The following is a 22,341-nucleotide window of genomic DNA, read 5'->3' as shown; positions in this document are numbered from 1 at the left end:
ACCTAGGAATAAACCTAACCAAAGAGGCAAAGAATCTGTACTCAGAAAACTATAAAGTACTCATGAACGAAATTGAGGAAGACACAAAGAAATGGAAAAATGTTCCATGCTCATGGATTGGAAGAACAAATATTGTGAAAATGTCTATGCTACCTAAAGCAATCTACACATTTAATGCAATCCCTATCAAAATCCCATTTTTTTTTCAAAGTAATGGAACAAATAATCCTAAAATTTATATTGAACCAGAAAAGACCTCAAATAGCCAAAGGAATATTGAAAAAGAAAGCCAGTGTTATTGGCATCACAATTCCGGACTTGAAGCTCTATTACAAAGCTGTCATCATCAAGACAGTATGGTACTGGCACAAAAACAGACACATAGATCAATGGAACAGAATAGAGAACCCAGAAATAGACCCTCAACTCTATGGTCAACTAATCTTCGACAGAGCAGGAAAGAATGTCCAATGGAAAAAAGACAGCCTCTTCAACAAACGGTGTTGGGAAAATTGGACAGCCACATGCAGAAAAATGAAATTGGGCCCTTTCCTTACACCACACACGGAAATAGACTCAAAATGGATGAAGGACCTCAATGTGAGAAAGGAGTCCATCAAAATCCTTGAGGAGAACATAGGCACCAACCTCTTCGACCTCAGCCGCAGCAACTTTTTCCTAGGAACATCGCCAAAGACAAGGGAAGCAAGGGCAAAAATGAACCATTGGGACTTGATCAAGGTTAAAAGCTTTTGCACAGCAAAGGAAACAGTTAACAAAACCAAAAGACAGTTGGCAGAATGGGAGAAGATATTTGCAAACGACATATCAGATAAAGGGCTTGTATCCAAAATCTATAAAGAGCTTATCAAACTCAACACCCAAAGAACAAATAATCCAAGAAATGGGCAGAGGACATGAACAGACATTTCTGCAAAGAAGACATCCAGATGGCCAACAGACACATGAAAAAGTGCTCCACATCACTCGGTATCAGGGAAATAGAAATCAAAACCACAGTGAGATACCACCTCACACCGGTCAGAATGGCTAAAATTAACAAGTCAGGAAATGACAGATGCTGGTGAGGATGCGGAGAAAGGGAAACCCTCCTACACTGTTGGTGGGAATGCAAGCTGGTGCAACCACTCTGGAAAACAGCATGGAGGTTCCTCAAAAAGTTGAAAATAGAGCTACCTCACAGCCTAGCAATTGCACTACTGGGTATTTACCCTAAAAATACAAATGTAGTGGTCTGAAGGGGCACGTGCACCCAAATGTTTATAGCAGCAATGTCCACAATAGCCAAACTATGGAAAGAACCTAGATGTCCATCCACAGATGAATGGATAAAGAAGAGGTGGTATATATACACAATGGAATACTATGCAGCCATCAAAAGAAATGAAATCTTGCTATTGGCGATGACGTGGATGGAACTTGAGGGTATTATGCTGAGTGAAGTAAGTCATTCGGAGAAAGACAACTATCATATGATCTCCCCGATATGAGGAAGTGGAGATGCAACGTTGGGGGTTTGAGGGGTAGGAAAAGAATAAGTGAAACAAGATGGGATCGGGAGGGAGACAAACCATAAGAGACTCTTTATGTCACAAAACAAACTAAGGGGGGTCAGGGGGAGGGGGGTAGGGAGAGGGTGGTGGTGTTATGGACATTGAGGAGGGTATATGCTATGGTGAGTGCTGTGAAGTGTGTAAACCTGGCGATTCACAGACCTATACCCCTGGGGCTAATAATACATTATATGTTTATAAAAATATATAAAATTAATAGTGTCGGGGAACAATTTAAATAAATAAATAAATAAAACTTAAAAATAATAAAAACACTCCACCCTTAGCCAAAAAAATAAAAATTAAATGACAAACTCTCCTCCTGTATTTCATAGCACTCATAATAAACAATAATGATCTCAGATAAAAAATGACCTTTTCTTTATTCCTAGGTCTTGTCAGCTTTAAGGCTTTAATTGAAGAATCTGAAATGAAGAAATTCCCAGACAACGATCTTTTGCGCCACCTTCGCTTAGTCACGCAGGATGCAGAGAAGTGTGCCTCTGTCGCACAGCAGCTGCTTAATGGCAAAAGACAGACTAGGTATTTACTTTGCTTGAGTTTGGACTCTTGTGTCTAAACTTGGAAACCTGTTGTAACTAGTTTTTCCTTTCATCCTGTATTCCTGTGACACTGAATCTGAGAATGATGAATGTATCATGTTCTCATGGCTTCTTGGGACTTTGTCTTTATAGATACCGATCTGGTGGTGGAAAATCCCAAAATCAGTTGACAGTGAATGAGCTCCGACAGTTTGTGACACAGCTGTATGCGCTTCCATGTGTCCTCAGTCAAACACCTTTGCTAAAGGTAACTCTTAGAGATGTGTGGGGAAGTACTTTGGTCATCCTCTGTTTTGTAAATCATTTCAACTGACATGATTAAGTCATCTTGGGTGGTTAATTTGTACATTTATTTGCAGATTTTATTTTTGTTTTTTTAAGATTTTATTTATTTGAGAGAGAGAGTGAGAGAGCACGAGAGGGTGGGGAGGGTCAGAGAGAAAAGCAGACTCCCTGCTGATCAGGGAGCCAGATGCGGTACTAGATCTTGGGGCTGTGGGGCTCGATCCTGGGGCCAAGGAATCATGACCTGAGCTGAAGGCAGTTGCTCAACCAACTGAGCCACCCAGGCACCCTGTTTTGCAGATGTTTTTAATAACCTGCTGAGTGTTTTGTGTGTGTGTATAAAGAGATTATAACAGGCCTACAAAGGAGAGGTAAAGTTGGAAATTTTTACCTTAAAAGTAACCATCTGCTACTCTTTGCAGTAGGTAAAAGGTCTGTTATAGTCAGTTCTTTCAGTTGTCATTTGGCTTATATATTCTCTCATTTACTCGTACTATTGCTAAAATCCTATGAGATGGAAGAGTCTATTTAATATGATGTGAAGATTCTAAGTACGAAAGAATCCAGTTACTAAAATTGCTATTTTGATACAACAACCTGTGTTTTTTTAGGATCTCTTGAATCGTGTAGAAGATTTCCAACAGCACAGCCAGAAATTGCTCTCTGAGGAAATGCCCAGTGCTGCAGAGCTGCAAGACTTGCTGGATGTCAGCTTTGAATTTGATGTTGAACTTCCACAGCTTGCTGAGATGCGTATCCGTCTGGAGCAGGCCCGTTGGCTAGAAGAGGTGCAGCAAGCTTGCCTAGACCCCAGCTCCCTTACATTAGATGATATGAGACGTCTCATAGACCTAGGGGTGGGTCTGGCCCCATATTCAGCAGTGGAGAAAGCAATGGCCCGGCTTCAGGAACTGCTCACAGTGTCAGAGCACTGGGATGACAAAGCCAAGAGTCTTCTCAAGGCCAGGTAAAAAAGCAAACCCACCTCTTTCTCTTGGAGAAGATTCGGTAATATGTCCCATCGTAGAGCAGTAGAGCACACCAGTGTTCAGAAGCTGCAGATATAGGTATAGAATACCTGTAGAAATATCTGAGATGTTTGGGGCGCTTTGGAACGCGAGTAAAAGAATATTAATTTTTTCCTTAACTTTCCTGATTGTGAAATGAATGGTTCAAAGGGGAATTGCCTTTCCTAGAGTTGTTTGAAATTTCTTTGGATCCCAATGATACCATCCATCTTCAAGAGAAGAAAAAGTTTTACAAATAAGTAGCAAACTGTTTAAACCCACAGCTAGTAAGTTCCCAAGGAGTCTTGAAATGTTTGAGTTGAAGACATTTACTTGCTGGCACTGTTCTGTAAAATGAAGGTAGTGCCAGTAATTCCCAACAGGAGTAGGAATGTACTTTTTTGCTGTTGGGTAGTAACACGGAACATCTTACCTGTGGTAGAGAGATTTGATTAGACTCAGGTAAACCATCTGAGAGGAAGATCAGGCCCTCCCTAGTTTTGCTTTCTGACAGATCTTCACTGGTCCAATTGATGACATAAAGTACCAAAAAAATGCATGGTTACAGACATTCTTCTCTAATCCTAAAATAGTGGTCTTTGAGTAGAGAGCACATTTTTTGATACTATGCTTTTGGTATGTTGATAACCTAGAGAATTTAAATTTCCTTAGTGAAACTGTATGAATCTTAACAGTGTATGTAATTCAATACAGTAAATTATCTTTAAGTTACCTTCTGCAAATGAAAAGTTTGTGGTTATAGCAGCATAAATTCAGGAATGGGTAGAATTTAAATGCTTTATATTGGTTATTTCCTTTATCTTTGATGCTCTAAAGTTTTATGCAGACTTTTGAAACTCGTTAGTTGGATATCTAGTAGTTACTGACACTTAAAAAAAATTATTTGCTATCCTCAATTTCTTTTGAAATGGCTTTTCTAGTTTCTTTTGTAAACCTTAAGAAAAACGAACCACAAAAAAAAAAAAAAAGAAAGAAAGGAAAAATGAACCACAATATAAAATATTAAATAGTTCTTACATTTCGTATTTTAGACCTCGGCATTCATTGAACAGCCTTGCTACAGCAGTTAAGGAGATTGAGGAGATCCCTGCATATCTGCCAAATGGTGCAGCTCTCAAAGACTCAGTGCAGAGAGCCAGGGACTGGCTTCAGGATGTGGAGGCCCTGCAGGTTGGTGTAAGAAAAAAATGTCTTGGGGTGCCTAGGTGGCTCAGTGGTAGAGTGTCTGCCTTCGGCTCATGTCATGATCCCAGGGTTCTAGGATCGAGCCCCACATTAGGCTCCCTGCTCAGCAGAGAGTCTGCTTCTCCCTCTGCCTGCCACATCCCCTGCTTATGCTTTTTTCTCACTCCGTCAAATTTCAAAAAAAAGAAAAAAAAAGGTCTTGCATGTATAGGTGCATCTATGAAGAGTAATAATTAAAAAATTTTAAAAGGTACTGTTGAATCTCACCATACAGATTGTTTTCAGTTGGCCAGATTAATAATTTTTTCTATTCAGCCTTACATGGACCTACTTACCCACCTATTGTCCTGACCAGTTGGCTTAAATATTTAAAGTTTAGGTAATTCAACCAACTGTTTCTGGGAGCTTGGGATCTTCTTAACAAACTTAAGTACTTGGTTAAGTTTCGAAGAAAAAGCTAAAAATGGAATTGGGAGAAAGGTAGTTTCTGATCTTTGAGTACAGTTGTCTCTAGTTGGCTTGTTAACAACTTAGAGTACAGACAAGAGTAACAGATTTAGTGAGTCTGGTTATATGATTACAAGGCGAAAGTAAGCCAGAGGGCCCGGAATTTTTCACCAAGTAGTGACTTTTTTTCTTTTTAAGATTTTATTTGTGAGTGAGAGAATGAGAGACTGGGGAGTGCATGAGAGAGCAGATGAGAGAGCACATGAGAAGGGGGCATGAGAAGAGGGGAGGTTCAGAGGGAGAAGCAGACTCCCTGCTCAGTAAGGAGCCTGATGGCAGGACTCGATCCTGGGGACTCCAGGATCATGACCAGAGCCGAAGGCAGTCATTTAACCAACTGAGCCACCCCAGTACCCCTCACTAAGTAGTGACTAGACTACTAGTCTAGTGACCCCTCACTAGAACAGTGCCGGGGTGCCTGGGTGGCTCAGTGGGTTAAAGCCTCTGCCTTCGGCTTGGGTCATGATCTCAGGGTCCTGGGATTGAGCCCCGCATCGGGCTCTCTGCTCAGCAGGGAGCCTGCTTCCCTTTCTCACTCTCCGCCTGCCCCTCTGCCTACTTGTGATCTCTGTCTGTCAAATAAATAAAATCTTAAAAAAAAACAGTGCCTCCCCACCCCACAAAAGAAATGAAACTTAACAAGTTCCAAAGTAATTAGCACTAAGTGTACGTTCTAGATGTCATACTTAAATGACTTGCCTATATTTTAGAAAAGCGTTAAATTCACTTGTAGCATTTTTAAGGTACAGACAAAATGCATTCTGTGATTTACCCAGTTGCAGTTGGATTGCTTCATTTGAAAAGTGGTTGGTGGATAGTGTCTTGCTTTTGTCTTTGTAATTGTCGTAGGTCAGTCTTACAGACCTATTGAGGAAAAAAGATCTTTGAATTCTTCAATAGGCTAAGTTTTTAAAAATTTATCTCATTCTGAGTCTCGAGTTCTGTTTTGTTGAAGCCATTGGATTCTAAAAATAAAAAATACTACCTGGTTTTCTGAATATTTGTCTAATTTTAAGTAGTGCTAATTGATAAATTTTGCTAACAAGAAATGCCATAGCAGACAGTTTTAGCCAGATGTTTGCAACAAAACATCTGGTCATCTATTCTAGTTGAAAGGGAAGAGAGAACACATTATTGTTTGATAGATATTATTACCTAATTAAGGGGTGACCCCAGCTAGCCAAAGGAAAAAAATTTATGTACTGTGTACATAAACTTTCTTAATGGGAGTTTTAGATGCAAGCTCTTGTTAATGATGGAGATATTGTTGATTAGGTTTAGTCGCGGTCCCCCTTTTTACTTACAGTTGGTGGCAACCAGAAAGGCAGGGTGAGGTCATTGCAGTAAGGAGAGATGAGCACGTGGAATCAGGAGGAGGACGTACTATATACTACTTAGTACTGTGTTTTCCATAGTGCCCACAAGGACAAAAAGCAAGTCTTGCTCCATTCCTAAAATAACAGCCTGGCCTTTACTTGTACTATGTGCTTAAGGACTAACGGAGGGACGTGATGAACAGCACGGAGCCTCTTCGTACCTAGTGGGTTGTGTACTTTACAATGTTAGTCTGTACTCTACACATAGGAAGCACTCCATCTATTTATTTATTTATTTATTTATTTATTAAGATTTTACTTATTTATTTGATAGACAGAGATCACAAGCAGGCAGAGAGGCAGGCAGAGAGACGGGGCGGGGGGGAAGCAGGCTCCCTGCTGAGCAGAGAACCCAATGCAATGCGGGGCTTGATCCCAGAGTGCTGGGATCATGACCTGAGCCGAAGGCAGAGGCTTAACACACTGAGCCACCCAGGTGCCCTTCCATTTATTTCTAATTTAAATACTAAAGACAGCATGTAATTTGTGAGTCACCTCTTTTAAGTTTCTAACAGAACATTTATGCCCTTACAGTTCTAGCCTGTAAGAATAAATATTAAAAGCAATGAAACAGCAAGTTCCTAGTCTATGTTCAGTTTTCCCCAGTTTCCCAGAAAATGTCCCTTCTGGTTGTTTATCTCGTCTGCCACCACATGTTGCACCTAACTGACATATGGCTTTAAGTTGCTTTGAGTCTCGTGGTGTTTTCTTCTTGAGCCTTCTTTCTTTCATGTCACTGTCTAGAATAGTCACCCCATGGTGGGTTCTGCCTTCTGGATTTGTCTCCTTATTTCTTTTTTTTTTTTTTTTTTTTAAAGATTTTTATTTATGTATTAGACAGAGATCACAAGTAGGCAGAGAGGCAGGCAGAGAGAGAAAGGAGGAAGCAGGCTTCCTGTGGAACAGAGAGCCCGATGTGGGGCTCGATCCCAGGACCCTGGGATCATGACCTGAGCCGAAGGCAGAGGCTTTAACCCACTGAGCCACCCAGGCGCCCCTGTCTCCTTATTTCTTTATGGTGTGTTTTAGCTTTGGTATTTCCTCTAAACTGGAAATTAGTTTCAAAGAGTTGATGGGTTGAAGTTAAATATTTTTTACTTAGAATAATCAGGTGATACTGTATACTTTATATTGCATCACATCAGGAGACACATTTGGATGACTACTTAGTGAGGCTAGAATTTACCATTGTATTAGAACAAGCACACCAGTGCTCCTACCCCCAACCTCATGTTTTTATTCTTCTCCTGTTTGGGTCTCTCACTCTCAAGGTAGTCCCAAGGGGCGCCTGGATGGCTCAGTCAGTTAAGCATCTACCTTTGGCTCAGGTCATGATCCCACGATCCTAGGATAGAGCCCCACATCGGGTTTCCTGCTCAGTGGGGAATCTGCTTCTCTCTGACCCTCTCACTCTGCCCCTCTCCCTGCTCATGCTCACTCACTCAGATTAATAAATAAAATCTTAAATGTGGTCTCAGTATCAAGAGCATCAGCATCATCTGGAAACATATGAAGAAATGCAAATTCAAAAACAAAAAAAGAAAGAAATGCAAATTCATGGGCTCTTCGCTGGTGACCTGAATCAGAATATCTGCAGATGGGGCCCGGGAAACTTACTTAAACAAGCTTCTAGTTGATTCTTAATGCATATGAACATTTGAGAACCATGGGACTTTTTGCCTTCTTTTAGTTTTCTGAATAATTTATACTGAGCTGCTTCATCATTGGGTGGATTGGAGTAAAATACTGTTGCTTTTATCAACATAAGTCTGTGTGAAAACCTTTTGAGTTATTGCAAATCTGCATTTCTCTTGAATTTTTTTCAGACTGTCTGTAGGGATCAAGATGACAATTGAATTTAGAAGGGCATTAAAAGTCAACAAGAGGGGTGCCTGGGTGGCTCAGTGGGTTAAAGTTTCTGCCTTCGGCTCTGGCCATGATCCCAGGGTCCTGGGATCGAGCCCCGCATCAGGCTCTCTGCTCAGCGGGGAGCCTGCTTCCTCCTCTCTCCCTCTGCCTGCCTCTCTGCCTGCTTGTGATGTCTGTCTGTCAAATAAATAAATAAAATCTTAAATTAAAAAACTCAATAAGGGCGCCTGGGTGGCTCAGTGGGTTGGGCCGCTGCCTTCGGCTCAGGTCATGATCCCAGGTCCTGGGTTCGAGCCCCGCATCGGGCTTTCTGCTCGGCAGGGAGCCTGCTTCCTCCTCTCTCTCTGCCTGCTTCTCTGCCTACTTGTGATTTCTCTCTGTCAAATAAATAAATAAAATCTTTAAAAAAAAAAAAAAAACTCAATAAGAGGGGCGCCTGGGTTGCTCAGTCCGTTAAGCGACTGCCTTCGGCTCGGGTCATGATCCCAGGGTCCTGGGATTGAGCCCCGCATCGGACTCCCTGCTCAGCGGGGAGTCTGCTTCTCCCTCTGCCTACTGCTGTGCCTACTTGTACTCTCTATCTGTCAAATAAATAAATAAATTTTTTAAAAAATCAACAGATTACAGTGTATGTCATGTTCATAGTTGTATCCTTGGCGACTAGTACAAACTAGGTTCTTTTAAAGTATTAAGTGAAGGAATCCATGTCACCCACACCCCCACTGCCACTGGTCAGCTGGCAAATTTTGTCCATCTCTATGAAATTAACATGTTGAAATCATGGAGTAGGTCTACTCTGAATTGTGCTTTTCCCACTTTGCAGAGAAGCATTCTTTTTCCTAAGTTGCTACAATTTTTCTTGACTCATTAGGTTGGAGGACGTGTGCCAGTATTAGACACACTCATAGAACTTGTTACCAGAGGCCGATCTATCCCAGTACATCTGAATTCTTTACCAAGACTGGAATTACTAGTAGCTGAGGTTCAGGCTTGGAAAGAATGTGCTGCTAATACATTCTTGACTGAGAATTCTCCATATTCTCTCTTAGAGGTAAGTTTGCAACCAGCCCACCTACGAGACCTTCGATCTCATAGCTTATAGAACATGCAGTCCCTTCCCTTACAAAGGTGGCATCACTGACTGGTCTACATACTGGGAGTTATTTTTTCAGTAGAGCCAGGGAGATTCTTCTAAACTTCCAGTGAAATAACATTTAAATGTCATCTGGATATACTTAGGGATAGCATTCAGTGTCTAAAGAAGAACATTTTTCTCATTGAAGTTCCTCAATCTGGGTTGAAATTGGACTTCTAACCTTGTCCATGCTGCACCATTTGCATTTAATAAGCCTGGTAAATGGTCTCATCCACCGCTCATGAAGTGCTGGAGTTGCACTTGTATTTTTTGTAGCTGATACTGATGGTACATTATTACTAGAATTGGTAAATATCATGTTGAACTTAACTACTGTTTCATCCGATCTATAATCAAAGTCTTTTTTGTGAAATTCATTCCCTCCCTCCTCGGCCCTCCCTTGGTAGAGGAGAGTTTTCTGACTTTAGGGCGGCATGTGATAGAGGAAATGTTAGATAAGAAGTTTCCATCCTAACCACTGCTTAGGCTTTTATTGTGGGGCTTATTCCTAAGGCTTAATCTGAAACCATCTTACTGTTGTGCTTTTCCCCACGTTAGGTGCTGTGTCCTCGATGTGACATTGGCCTTTGGGGATTGAAGAGGAAGCAGAGAAAGTTCAAGGAGCCCTCACCAAGTGGAAAGAAGAAAAGCACCAAACTAGAGAGTCTGAGTGACCTGGAGAGAGCTTTAAGTGAAAGCAAGGAGACTGCTTCAGCTGTACGTAGTGGGCTTTTTCTTCTAATTTCTCTGTTGCCTAGGGAGGAGGATTTCTAACCCTTTCTTGTTCACAGGGATATTGGTAAGGCATGTAAAAGAATAACCTTAAAAGTACTCCGTTTTACCAGAAAGACTTTCTGAAAATTGTCAAATGTGAATGTGAGTTCAAGCCCCATGTTGGGTGTAGAGCTTACTAAGTAAAAATAAATAAATACACAAACACATATGCTTAAAAAAGAAAAGTGTATTGGATACCTTTGCGTCCGGCTGCATTTAGTAAGCGCTGTTGATTCAAAGATGATATCATCATAAGGAGCTGAAGCAGAGTCTAGCTCATGTTTAGTGAGCCATAGTATTAGGACAAAAGAAGATAGGTGATTTGGATGCTTAGTTTTTTTGTTTTTTGTTTTTTCTTTTATAGAGCTGTAATTGACATATAACATTGTTAGTTTCAGGTGTACATAGTTACGGACTTTTTCTTTTTTGATGATAAGAACTTTAAAGATCTGGGGCACCTGGGTGGCTCAGTGGGTTAAGCCGCTGCCTTCGGCTCAGGTCATGATCTCAGGGTCCTGGAATCGAGTCCCGCGTCGGGCTCTCTGCTCAGCAGGGAGCCTGCTTCCCTTCCTCTCTCTCTGCCTGCCTCTCTGCCTACTTGTGATCTCTCTCTGTCAAATAAATAAATAAAATCTTAAAAAAAAAAAAAAAAAGAACTTTAAAGATCTATTCTCTTGGGGTGCCTGGGGGCTCAGTTGGTTAAGTGCTGCCTTCAGCTCAGGTCACAATCCCAGGGTCTTGGGGTCGAGCCCCGCAGCTGGCTCACTGCTCAGTGGGGAGCCTGCTTCTCCGTCTTTCTCTCCCTGGCACTCTGCCTACTTGTGCATTCTTAAAGATTTAAAAATTTAAAAAATAAAAAATAAATTTACATCTTAAAGATTTAAAAATCTTTAAAAAAAAAAGATCTACTCTCTTAGCAACGTCCAAGTATACAGTATAGTACAATATTATCTGTAGTCAACATGCTGTACTTGATATCCTCAGAACTTCTTTTATAACAAGAAATTTGTACCTTTAGACTGCCTTTACCTAGTTAGCCCACTCCGTACTCCTGGCCTCTGGCAGCCACCAATTTGTTCTCTATATCCGTGGGTTTGGTTTTTTGTTTTTTGTTTTTTGGGTGTTTTTTTTCCCCCTCAATTCATACAGTGTTTGTCTTTGACTTATTTCACTTAACCTAACGCAGTTACATTCCATCTGTATTAGTGCAAGTGGCAAGATTTCCTTTTTTTTTTTTTTAATGGCTGAATAATAGTCCATTGTATATACATACACCACATTTTTTTTTAAAGATTTTAATTATTTATTTGACAGACAGAGATCACAAGCAGGCAGAGTGGCAGGCAGAGAGAGAGGGGGAAGCAGGCTCCCTGCTGAGCAGAGAGCCCGATGTGGGGCTTGATCCCAGGAACCTGGGATCATGACCTGATCCAAAGGCAGAGGCTTAACCCACCGAGCCACCCAGGCATCTCCGTACACCACATCTTTATCCATTTATCCACTGATGGACACTTAAGTTGCTTCCATGTCTTGGCTACTGGAAATAATGTTGAGGTGAACATGGGGGGTGCAGGTTAGTTAAAACTAACTTTTAAGTTAGTTTTTTTCTTTTCTTCAGATAAATACCCAGAAGTGGAATTGCTGGATCGTTTGGTAGTTCTATTTTTCATTTTTTGAGGAGCCTCCATACTGTTTTCCAGGATGGCTGCACTGATTTATGTTCCTACCAACAGTGCATCAGGGTTCCCTTTTTGCACATCCTCACCAACATGTGTTACTTCTTGGCATTTTTTATAATAGCCATTCTGCTAGGTGTGAATTGATCTTGCATTGTGGTTCTGATTTGCAGTTTCATGGTTGACCACCTTTTCATGTACTTGTGTCCTCTTTGTCTTCTTTAGAAAAATACTCCTATCCTCTGCCTATGTTTGTTTTCTATTAAGTTGTATGTGTTCTTTATGTATTTTGTTTATTAACCCCTTATCAGTATGTGCTTTGCCAATATTTTCTTCTGTTCTATAGGTCAGCTTTTAATTCTGTTGGTTTCCTTTGTTATACAGAAGTTTTTAGTTCGATGTAGTCCCATCTGGGTGCTTTAAGTGGCACAAAGTGTTCTCCGCTCTTCCAGCTTCTTCCCAGTCCATTCCTTTGTAGCTGTCTGACTTCTGGTGATTGACATGGGATTGCCTTGATTTATGTATTTTGACACAGATTTCCTTAGGGCATATTTGTATATTGGTCAGATTCTAATCAGATTCTGCTGCTTGAGCATCATTCTGTGTTTGTTTGTTTTTTAAGATTTTATTTATTTATTTGATAGATCACAAGTAGGCAGAGAGGCAGGAAGAGAAGGGGGGGTGCATAGGCTCCCCGCTGAGCAGAGAGCCCAGTGCAGGGCTCAATCCCAGGACCCTGAGATCAAACCTGAGCCAAAGGCAGCCGCTTAACCCACTGAGCCACCCAGGCACCCCTCATTCTGGTTTTTTTAAAGTGCTGCTTTCCACTGTTAACTTCTGTGGTCTATTTTTGTAAATCCATTTTCTTGAACTTCGCATGCTGTATCTTTCAGAGTCTAGTCTCTCCCCATCTAGTGTATGAAGCCATGGCTTAAGAACTCAGACATTACTTGTTGACTTCATAGTAGAACTCTCAAAGACAAGCTGTCGGCTCTCCATTTGTGAGTTCTAGGAAGGCATCTTATCACATAACCCATGTATATATTGCCTGTACATTGTTGTTGTCTACAGAAACAGTGGATTTTTTAAAAATATGCCAAAGATTTGTTACCTAATTTACTTCTAGATCTTTTTGTTTCTTCCTACTCATTCATACTTTTTTTTTTTCCCGTTCCAAAAAGATAATGGAGAGTTCATTTTGGCCTTATGACTCAGGGCACCTCATCTGGTGAATCATAATGGGTCTGATGGTGGGTGGGTGTGATAAGTGGGAATGGTTTTAACTGTAACAGGTTAACATTTTAAGGATTTGCAAATAGAATTGGGGAAAGGAATGGTTCCCACAGCCTGTAGCTTCTGTTTCTAGAGGGAAGAGCTCCGTTTTAAAAGTCTACACTTTCTCCTCCATTTATCTATATTTCTGTATCAGTGAAGTGCTGTTGGAGGACAATGGTGGTCCAGCCTTTTATCGGGGAAACTGGGTATTAAGTTCAAGGTGGTAGTAGCTAACTCTTAACGTAGCCAGTGATTTTAGTTTATCACATTTAAATAGCTTTTACTTCATGGTGCATAATGGATAAATCTGCAATGCCTAGACCTAGTTTATGTATTGGACAGCTTATATAGTTCATTAGTCCATTCATATAAAGGTTCTAATTATGGACATCTTGTAAATACTGTTCAGGAATATGTTCAGTGTCACCTCAGGTTTTTACTGTGAAGTTGCTTCTGTTTATGAGTTATTTTCAAGCCACTTATACAGGTTAACTGAGCTCCCCACTGTTCTGGGACATGGCTCGTGTATTAATAGGGAGGAAAGATTTTCCAATTTGAATATACCTGCCACACACTGCACAAAAGCAACTTGCTTTTGTCTGTGCCCCAATGAGCTTATTTTCTAGCATGGACATGTGCGTGTGTACACGTGTGTAAGTGAAGTCTGATAAAGTGCTCTCTATCTAATTCTTTCATGGTATCAGGTTCATTATCTACAATGGTTGTGTTCAGCACACACAAAGGCCTCAATGTTAAAGATTGTAGGAGGCATAAACTACCAGTCGTGTAGTGGCTGCTTTAGAGACTTTTCTACCCAAAGTGCCTCTCTAAAAGAACAGGAGCTAATGGAACTATGAAAACATGGAGAACCCCGGGAATTAGAGCATGCAGATGTGTGAGAAGCCTGCTTCTTTTAAGAGAAGTAAATGTGCAAGGAAGTTAGACTTTAAGTAGTAGCGTGTGCTCAGTCATTGCTCACATTGTTCACTGTGTGCCAGGCACAGCGGCTGCCCCGTAGTCATCCCTGCAGGCCTGGGAGGTGGGCTCCGCTGTGAGCCCCATTTAATACATGTGAACATTGAGCTGCAGTGGAATGTGCTGCCCAGGGCCACTCAGCTCAGTGAGATGGAGCCAGGATTCAAACATAGATCATCTACTCTGGGACCTGGGGTTTAGGAGAGGGCTAAATTCTCTCTGACATTGTCCTTGATTGGTAACTCCTTTTTAGATGGCAACACTTGGGGAAGCTCGCCTAAGGGAAATGGAAGCCTTGCAGTCTCTCAGGCTAGCCAATGAAGGGAAGCTGCTGTCACCTGTCCAAGATGTGGAGCTGAGAGTCTGCCTGTGTCAGAAGGCCCCAGCTGCCCCCATGATCCAGTGTGAACTCTGCAGGGATGCTTTCCATACGAGCTGTGTGGCAGTACCCAGTATTTCACAAGGCCCCCGAATCTGGCTTTGTCCCCATTGTCGGAGGTCAGAGAAGCCTCCATTAGAGAAAATTCTGCCCCTGCTGGCCTCCCTGCAGCGTATCCGCGTTCGCCTTCCTGAGGGAGATGCACTTCGATACATGATCGAAAGAACGGTGAACTGGCAGCACAGAGCCCAGCAGCTGCTCTCATCAGGGAACCTCAAGTCTGTGCAGGATCGAGTGGGCTCGGGACTGTGGTATAGCAGATGGCAGGCCTCAGCGGGACAGGTGGCCGAGACAAATAAGGTGAGTCTGGACTTGTCTCTGCCGGTTCCTGGGATCTGCCCAGCTCTGTCCCTTTCCCTAATACCTTTGCTCTGGGACGGCTGCTGCTCCTGGCAATGGCTTGATACCAGTGCTGGTACCAGTGCTTGGTACCAGTGCTGACTGCGCAGCTCTCCACTTCGAGGGCTCTGTGTCCCTGCCATGTTGTTTTCGTTTCCTCTGCTCCCGGCACTGGGAAGATGTCTCTCAGGCAGTCTACTTCTGGAGAGCAGTTTTCACCTTTTCATAGATAACGTAGCTATCTACGTTTTCCCATTCTGTGGGATATATACTTAACGTACATGAATTTTTGGAATTTTTGCTTGACTGATTTTTTTCCCCCTGCTTCCTCTCGTGTAAGTCACTGACTAGAGGGGAAGGTGCTTTCTGCCTTGTGTCTCTTACTGCCCCTTGAGGAAGGAGTAGGTTTTGAAGTGTCTGAGTACTGTGTTGCTTCTGAGGAAAGGCAGTGGCTTTCATACCAGCCGTGATCTTTCTGCTATAAAAGCCAGATTCTCCTGACCATCACTGGGGTGGGCAGAGTGTTTTGTCTTCTTCCATAGAAGGTGGCTACAGGAAAAGAATGTGAAATCGCAGAAAAGTAGAGTCAGGAGGGCCGTATTCAGTTGTCTTATGAGTTTGACCTGATTTTCAGATCTCGTACAGATTTTTCTAGCCGAGATCTCATAGCTTGCTTGTGCTATACTAACACAGACAGTGAATTATGAGTTAAATTGTTCAGCCGACCAAAGATAAAAGATAAATTGATTTCTATCATATATGTTTCCTTGTTTTCCTTTACATTTCTTTCCAGGCTTGTGAAATATAGGCAGTGCCTGGCACTTAGCAAATGATGAATTAAATTCTTGTTGCATAGGGTGAGTTGTGGTCATTTGGGTAGCCTACAGGGGAAACATGTATGCTCTTTACGTAAGATAGGCTAGAAGTTTACTTCTATTGATAAAAGGAGAGGACATAACTCGTTTAACTTATTTACTAGTTCATAGTCAAAGGAGTGTTTCTCCTAGCACTTTTTAATAAACACTGAGAAAGGGAAGAAGGTGGACATGCATGAGATCTGGCAGTTCCTCACTCGGTTTGCTCAAAGGGGCACATGTCTGTGTTCATTGTGTCACAGCCTTCATTAGGAGAATTACATAGGGAATACAAGGCTGTATGATCTGTTCTCATGCAAAGAAAATGCCTTATCTCCCAATGGTGGTCTTGATCTCTGTGGAATCAGTCCAGGTAAAACCAGGAAGACTAAAGGCTTGTTGGATATGAGTTGATTTAGCTTGATCTAAAATAGAGACTTCTTTCAGTTGGGAATTGAAATCCTTCTTTCCTGTTTACCTGCTTGATAACCCAGACTACATTCCCTGGACTAGTAGGAGAATTTTTAATCCTGAAAAAGCCTTTCTATAAAATGTTTTCCTTCCATTAGGTGTCTCAGCCTACTGGCACAACATCCTTCTCCTTGCCTGATGACTGGGACAACAAAGCCTCATACGTACACTCTCCCTTCTCCACTGGCCGAAGTTGCATCCCCCTCCATGGTTTGTATTTCTGATGAGGAGGAGCGGGGAGGGCTGGGCAAGAACAAGTAATTTTGCAGTAGGGTTTTGTTGTTCAGGTCCATGAAAAGACTTTATCTTCAGATTCTGATATGGGTTACTGTGTATTTGCAAGGTAGGAGAATGATCATGCTTGAAGGTTATAAATGCAAAACAAATAGAGAAAGGCTTTAACACACTGCTTTCAGGGACGAAAGGGTTAATCCCGTGCCAGCTGACATTTAAATACCAGTCATTTCAGTCAGATGCCACGTCACGGGTTCTGCTGGGATCTTAGACATAGTCTATACTTGAACCCTACCTCCTTTTTTTTCTATGTTGACTCTTGAACAACACAGGTCCACTTAAACACAGATTTTTCTCAATAAATACATGACTGCAAATGTATATTTTCTCTTCCTTGTGATTTTCTGAACAGTCTTTTCTCCTCAGCTTACTTTATTCTGGAAATAGTATATAATACATAAATATACAAAATGTGTCAATCAGCTTTATTGGTAAGGCTTCCAGTGAACAGTAGGCTGTTAGCATGAAGTTTTGGGGAGTTGAAAGTAATAACGGATTTTCAGCTGTGCAGGCACGCAGCTCCCCTGACTCCGTTGTTCAGGGGTCCGCTGTGCTTGAATGTACATGGCTGTCCCAGGAGTACTGCCTGGAGCCACAACGGGAGTTCTGACCCTTAGTCAGGCCCTAGTAGTATTTGTTTGGTAATGGGGTTGGAGCTACTCAGTTCACCCAGACTGCCCACGTCTTGCCCTGTTCCCTGCTTTCTGTTGAAGGCAGAAGCTATCCAGGCAGATGTACAGCCTCTTCCATGTTAGCTGTAATTGAAAGTGAAGATGGGATCCCGTGTAGAATTAGTACTTCCCCAGTAATCAGAAGCCTGAGAAAATCTTGTCTGGGCTCTTACTATATTATGGCTTTAAACACATTATATGAGCCTGACTGCAACTGAATATAATTTCCCAAGGAGAGAGTGGCAGTGGTTTGAGGGCTAGTCCTGCTTTGCTTGCATGTCCACGTCCATGTGGAACACCCTCCCTTTGTCGTCATTATGCTTTGGTGTGTTCTTTGACAGGTGTTAGTCCAGAAGTGAATGAACTGTTGATGGAAGCCCAGTTGCTCCAGGTATCCCTTCCTGAAATTCAGGAACTTTACCAGACTTTACTTGCAAAGCCAGCCCCTGCTCCGCAGACTGATCGAAGCTCACCAGCTAGACCCAGCAGTGAGAAGGTGCGTGTCCGCCGGGCAGCCGGGGAATACAGCCTGGCGTGGGGGGCATCCCGTCGAATTCGTTCAGTGAATGGGATTCTGTTTTCCATCCAGCAAAGGATGCAGACTTCTACCTCACAGCCTCCTTTCCTAAGGCTGTGATAAGCAGAAGGGCGGTAGGCATCACTCTGGCCTCACATCCTGGAGTTTGGTGCTGTTTTTTAAGTGACTGTGAATTTTTTTTTTTTTCCTTTTAGCATGGTGCTTTTCATCATCGCCATATGATAATAGCTAGAAGTAGAATTTTTTTCTTGTAAGAGAAAGACTGTAGACATGAAAACAGAATTATAGCTGGGAAGGCTTTTGGTATAAAGCTTTCAAAACTTAAAGAATATCTTGGAGTTAATGTTTAACAAATGTTTTAACTGCTCTAACCCTAACAGGACAGCTGGTGCAAGGACTGGGTCATCAGACTGAGGGGGCCCGTTTTGAGTGCTGACTTACTTGAAGGGGATAGATACCATGTATGTCCTACGTCTTAGCTTAAAGATGCTGCTACTCTTATGTTAGTGAGCTAGCTGACCTATAACATTCAGAACTCCTGATGAGGGCACCTGGGTGGCTCAGTGGGTTAAGCCGCTGCCTTCGGCTCAGGTCATGATCTCAGGGTCCTGGGATCGAGCCCCGCATCGGGCTCTCTGCTCAGCAGGGAGCCTGCTTCCCTCTCTCTCTCTGCCTGCCTCTCTGTCTACTTGTGATCCGTCTGTCAAATAAATAAATAAAATCTTTAAAAAAAAACAAAAACAAAAAACCTCCTGATGAGAATGTAGTCAGGATGAAGAGAAGAATCTCATTATCAACTATCATTTAGAATTTTATTTTTTTTTTATATTTTTAAATTTTAAAAAGATTTATTTATTTATTTGAGAGAGAGAACGTACAGGGAGAGGGAGAGCAGACTCCCCACTGAGCATGGAGCCTGACGTGGAGCTCGATCTCACGACTCTGAGATCATGACCTGAGCCTAAAACAGAAGTCAGGCGCTCAACCAGCTGAGCCACCCAGGTGCCCCTAGAATTTTATTTTTCATTATGATACCAAATAGTAGTGTAGCACCATTATTGATGACGTTCATTTAAGGCACTTTATTTCTTTAAGGGGTCGGGATGTATGTCCTTAAGGAACGTATCAGCACGATTCCTTAGAAGTCCGTAGGTAAGAGGATAAGCATATACACCTAGGTAGGAACTACATGGTAGTCTTTTACTCCTGTAGTTGGTGAAGAGAAGAATGTAGGCATCTCCCCATCTTCTGCTGCTAATTTGAAAGCTAATCATGTCTTTAACATTTCCTTTTTCTACTCTTTCTTTTGATAGCACTAGCAGTTAAGTTAGCTAAACCCAAACAGGTTGTCCTGTAGGACGTGAGAGGACGTGGTGGCAGGGGTGTTAGGATGCGGGTTTGGGTTTTTTTGGTTTGGTTTTTTTTGTTTTGTTTTGTTTTGTTTTTCTTCAGTAAGTCTTCTCTACACCTGATGTGGGGCTCGAACTCACCCCCAGATAAAGTTGAGTGCTCTTCCCCGACTGAACCAGCGAGGCGCCCCGGGTTGCAGGCTTTTTTTTTAATGTTGATGAGAGATCATCCGGTTTCTCATACAGCTAATAGTTCACTAGTTTGAGTAACAGGCAGACGGACGGCTAAAATCCAATTTGCCTATCTTCCACCTAGAATGAGTGCTGCCGCGGGAAGCGAGATGGAATCAACAGTCTTGAGAGAAAACTGAAGAGACGCCTGGAAAGAGAAGGCCTCTCCAGTGACCGATGGGATCGAGTTAAAAAAATGCGGACCCCCAAAAAGAAGAAAATCAAACTGAGCCACTCCAAGGACATGAACAGTTTCAAGTTAGAGAGAGAGCGTAGCTATGAGTTAGTCCGTTCTACTGAAACTCATTCCCTGCCCTCAGATACATCCTATTCCGAACAGGAGGACTCTGAGGATGAAGATGCCATCTGCCCAGCTGTGAGCTGCCTGCAGCCAGAAGGAGATGAGGTCAGTGAGGTTTGGGCCATAGAGGACGTGCTTTCCCTTAACTCAGAAACCCTGTAAGCTACACCTCATCTCGCTGGGTCTTTCTCTCCTGCTTATCTGCTTTGAGCTGATCTGAATGGATTGCTCAGCCCTCCCCCACTGGTATCTCTGCTCTTACATCGTTCCTGGGTCTTCTCCCTTCTCTTGAAGAAACTCTTATTCTTCCCTTTTTCCTTTTCCTGCTCTTCCAGCTTTCACCTCCCGGCGCTAAGAAGGTGGGAGGGTGCTGATGTAATGCCCTTTTGCTTACTTATCACAGGGCGGCGCTGTCTTAGCCCCAAAGCAGTCACGACTTGAAGAATGGCTTTGACTTGGTTGCTTTGGCTGGTGGGCCAGCTGCACTCATGTGGCACAGCTGTTGTGCCGGAGGTCCCAGTGGTGGGACGGTGGCCGTTGGTGGCAAACGGCCTGAATATCTTGAGGCTGGCCTGCCCAATTTCGAATCACATTTTTTCCTCTGAAAACCCCGTCTCCCTGCTCTTTGTAACCAGGTGGACTGGGTCCAGTGTGATGGCAGCTGCAATCAGTGGTTTCACCAGGTCTGTGTTGGTGTTTCTCCAGAGATGGCAGAGAAAGAAGACTACATCTGTGTGCGCTGTACTGTGAAGGACGCACCAAGCCGAAAATAAAAAACACAAACACAAACACCCCCCACCCCCAACCACTTAATGTAATTCAGGACTCCAACCAAGAAGATTTCTTCAATTTCTCAGCAAAGCTACAGGACTGGTATTCAGACCAGCCTGTAAACGGTGCTATTTCTATTCCTTATGGGATCATTTTTCCAGAACTCTTTGAAAAAAAGAAAAAACAACTAAAAAAATTTTTGACACTTTTTGTATTTTTTTCCTTAAGAGCTGTTTGTGGTTGTTGAGGTGTGAAATGCTGACTGGTTTTTTTGCAGGGGTTTCCAGCAATTTGGAAGGCATTGGAGCTTTCACTTTTTCATGTACAGCATTAAAGTCTTACCTCTGTCTGGGATTTACCGGCTTAAGAGTCCAACTCAGTTCCAGTGCCCAGAAGGGCTCCAGAGATTCCAGTAAATCCTCATTTGAGGAATTTCTCTCTTGTTTACTCTGTTACCATATTGGGGAACTTAAGTTTTTCACTTTTGGGGTTTTAGTTTGTTTCTTTATCCACTTTTCTTTTTCCTGGTAGACTAGGTTTATTTATCAAAGCAATAACTTCTATGTTGGTTTCAGTGGCTGGAATTAAAACAAAACAAAACAAACTTCCAAACAGTGTGTTGGTGCTTTAGCATTTGGTTGATGTACAGAACACAAATGTCTAGTTTCTAGTGTCACTGATGAACTAGTGATGTAGAAAAGAGACTGCTCTGTAAGTAATTGCCACAGCTGTATTTTGGCTTTTCCCCTGCCCCTTCCTTCCTCTCCTACTATTTTTTTGGTAGCTTGTATCAAATGTTGCAGTTTATATTGTGGAATAAATCCTTGGTCCTAATTTAACACTAAATGCTGGTTATTTAGAGCCATTAGACTACAGCTTCATACGCCCCTGTACATTGTGGGCCTGGAAGAGCAAGAGGGGGGTTGCTTGCTTTTGCCTCTGCCCAACTAGGCTACAGCAGCGGCGGACGGTTCTTCTGTACCCTATTCTGCTTGGTGGGCCATATGCCTCCCGTCTCTACTAATAAAGAACCCCACCTAGTCTTCAAGGAACAGAACTTGTCTTTAAAGCCATGATGCTTTTCAGTAAGCTTTTCAGAATGGTGGCAAAGCATTCCAGTCCTCCTTGTGAGAATGATGTCTTCATTATATTGGAATTGACAGGAAAACCTGGTTTAGGGTTAAGATGTCAAAAGGAAATCTAAGGAAGATGGTCCTTGCGGAGGGCTGGGAAAGTGTGGGTCAAGGGACAGCTTGTCAACATGCAGGCTCTGCCTCCGACACGTCCTTCCCTGTCTCTGACTCTAGCTGTTGTTACTGGTTGTCCATAGTCCACAGTCTTTCTCCTCCTCTCTTTTTTAAAAGGCTCTGTTCTGCAGTGAAGAAGGCCTTCTGCTGAACAGAACAGACTCTTGCTTGGGTTTTCATCTTCTGTTGGTCATACTTATCCACCACCACCACCCCCCATTCTATAGCCGTAAACCAGGAGATGGGTAGAACTAGTGGGTCTTGAATGAAAGAAAACAAAAACAGCAGTTTGTGATGTAGCAGAGATTGAAATGATGCAATTCAAATAATTAAATCTCTTTAAGAATGACTTGGCAGTTGTCTGCAGTTTTCCCACAGTTGTTGTGATGTCTGTCCTCGTCTGTTGAGGGTTCTGGGGCCAAAAGAGAAGAAGAGTCTCCAGGGGACAATCTGGAATAATCGTGCTTTGACCTTTTTTAAGTATCCGAATTCTTAGAACCCCTGACACTGGGACAGGATGCCAGCTGTCCCAATTCCATTGCGAATATAAGCTAAAAGGATACACTGTGGTTAAAATAAAGCCTTTGCCTTTAGAGAGCTTTTGCCCATCTGGT

The 22,341-nt window shown here is 42.5% G+C and overlaps 1 protein-coding gene across 2 annotated transcripts in view; it reads left to right on the top strand.

The window, feature by feature from the left end:
• Positions 1 to 21,319, top strand: part of LOC111150998 (lysine demethylase 5B) — an 88,904-nt gene extending 67,585 nt beyond the window's left edge. Inside the window, exons 17-27 of one of the 2 annotated variants that reach the window (XM_022508684.1) lie at positions 1,967 to 2,117; positions 2,270 to 2,384; positions 3,034 to 3,389; positions 4,482 to 4,620; positions 9,259 to 9,438; positions 10,081 to 10,239; positions 14,476 to 14,961; positions 16,424 to 16,535; positions 17,632 to 17,786; positions 19,494 to 19,814; positions 20,345 to 21,319. In XM_022508684.1, coding sequence (XP_022364392.1) covers positions 1,967 to 2,117; positions 2,270 to 2,384; positions 3,034 to 3,389; positions 4,482 to 4,620; positions 9,259 to 9,438; positions 10,081 to 10,239; positions 14,476 to 14,961; positions 16,424 to 16,535; positions 17,632 to 17,786; positions 19,494 to 19,814; positions 20,345 to 20,482 — 2,312 coding nt within the window. In that variant the 3' untranslated portion in view covers positions 20,483 to 21,319. The remainder of the gene's footprint in view (positions 1 to 1,966; positions 2,118 to 2,269; positions 2,385 to 3,033; positions 3,390 to 4,481; positions 4,621 to 9,258; positions 9,439 to 10,080; positions 10,240 to 14,475; positions 14,962 to 16,423; positions 16,536 to 17,631; positions 17,787 to 19,493; positions 19,815 to 20,344) is intronic. The other variant, XM_022508685.1, reaches the window with a different exon arrangement.
• The last annotated feature ends 1,022 nt before the right edge of the window (positions 21,320 to 22,341 follow it).

Source organism: Enhydra lutris, unplaced genomic scaffold (genome assembly GCF_002288905.1).
Source record: "Enhydra lutris kenyoni isolate GAN:26980312 unplaced genomic scaffold, ASM228890v2 scaffoldscaffold25, whole genome shotgun sequence".
NCBI lineage: Eukaryota > Metazoa > Chordata > Mammalia > Carnivora > Mustelidae > Enhydra > Enhydra lutris.
The sequence above is the reverse complement of the archived record's forward strand: the minus strand, read 5'-3'. Positions and strand labels throughout refer to the sequence as shown.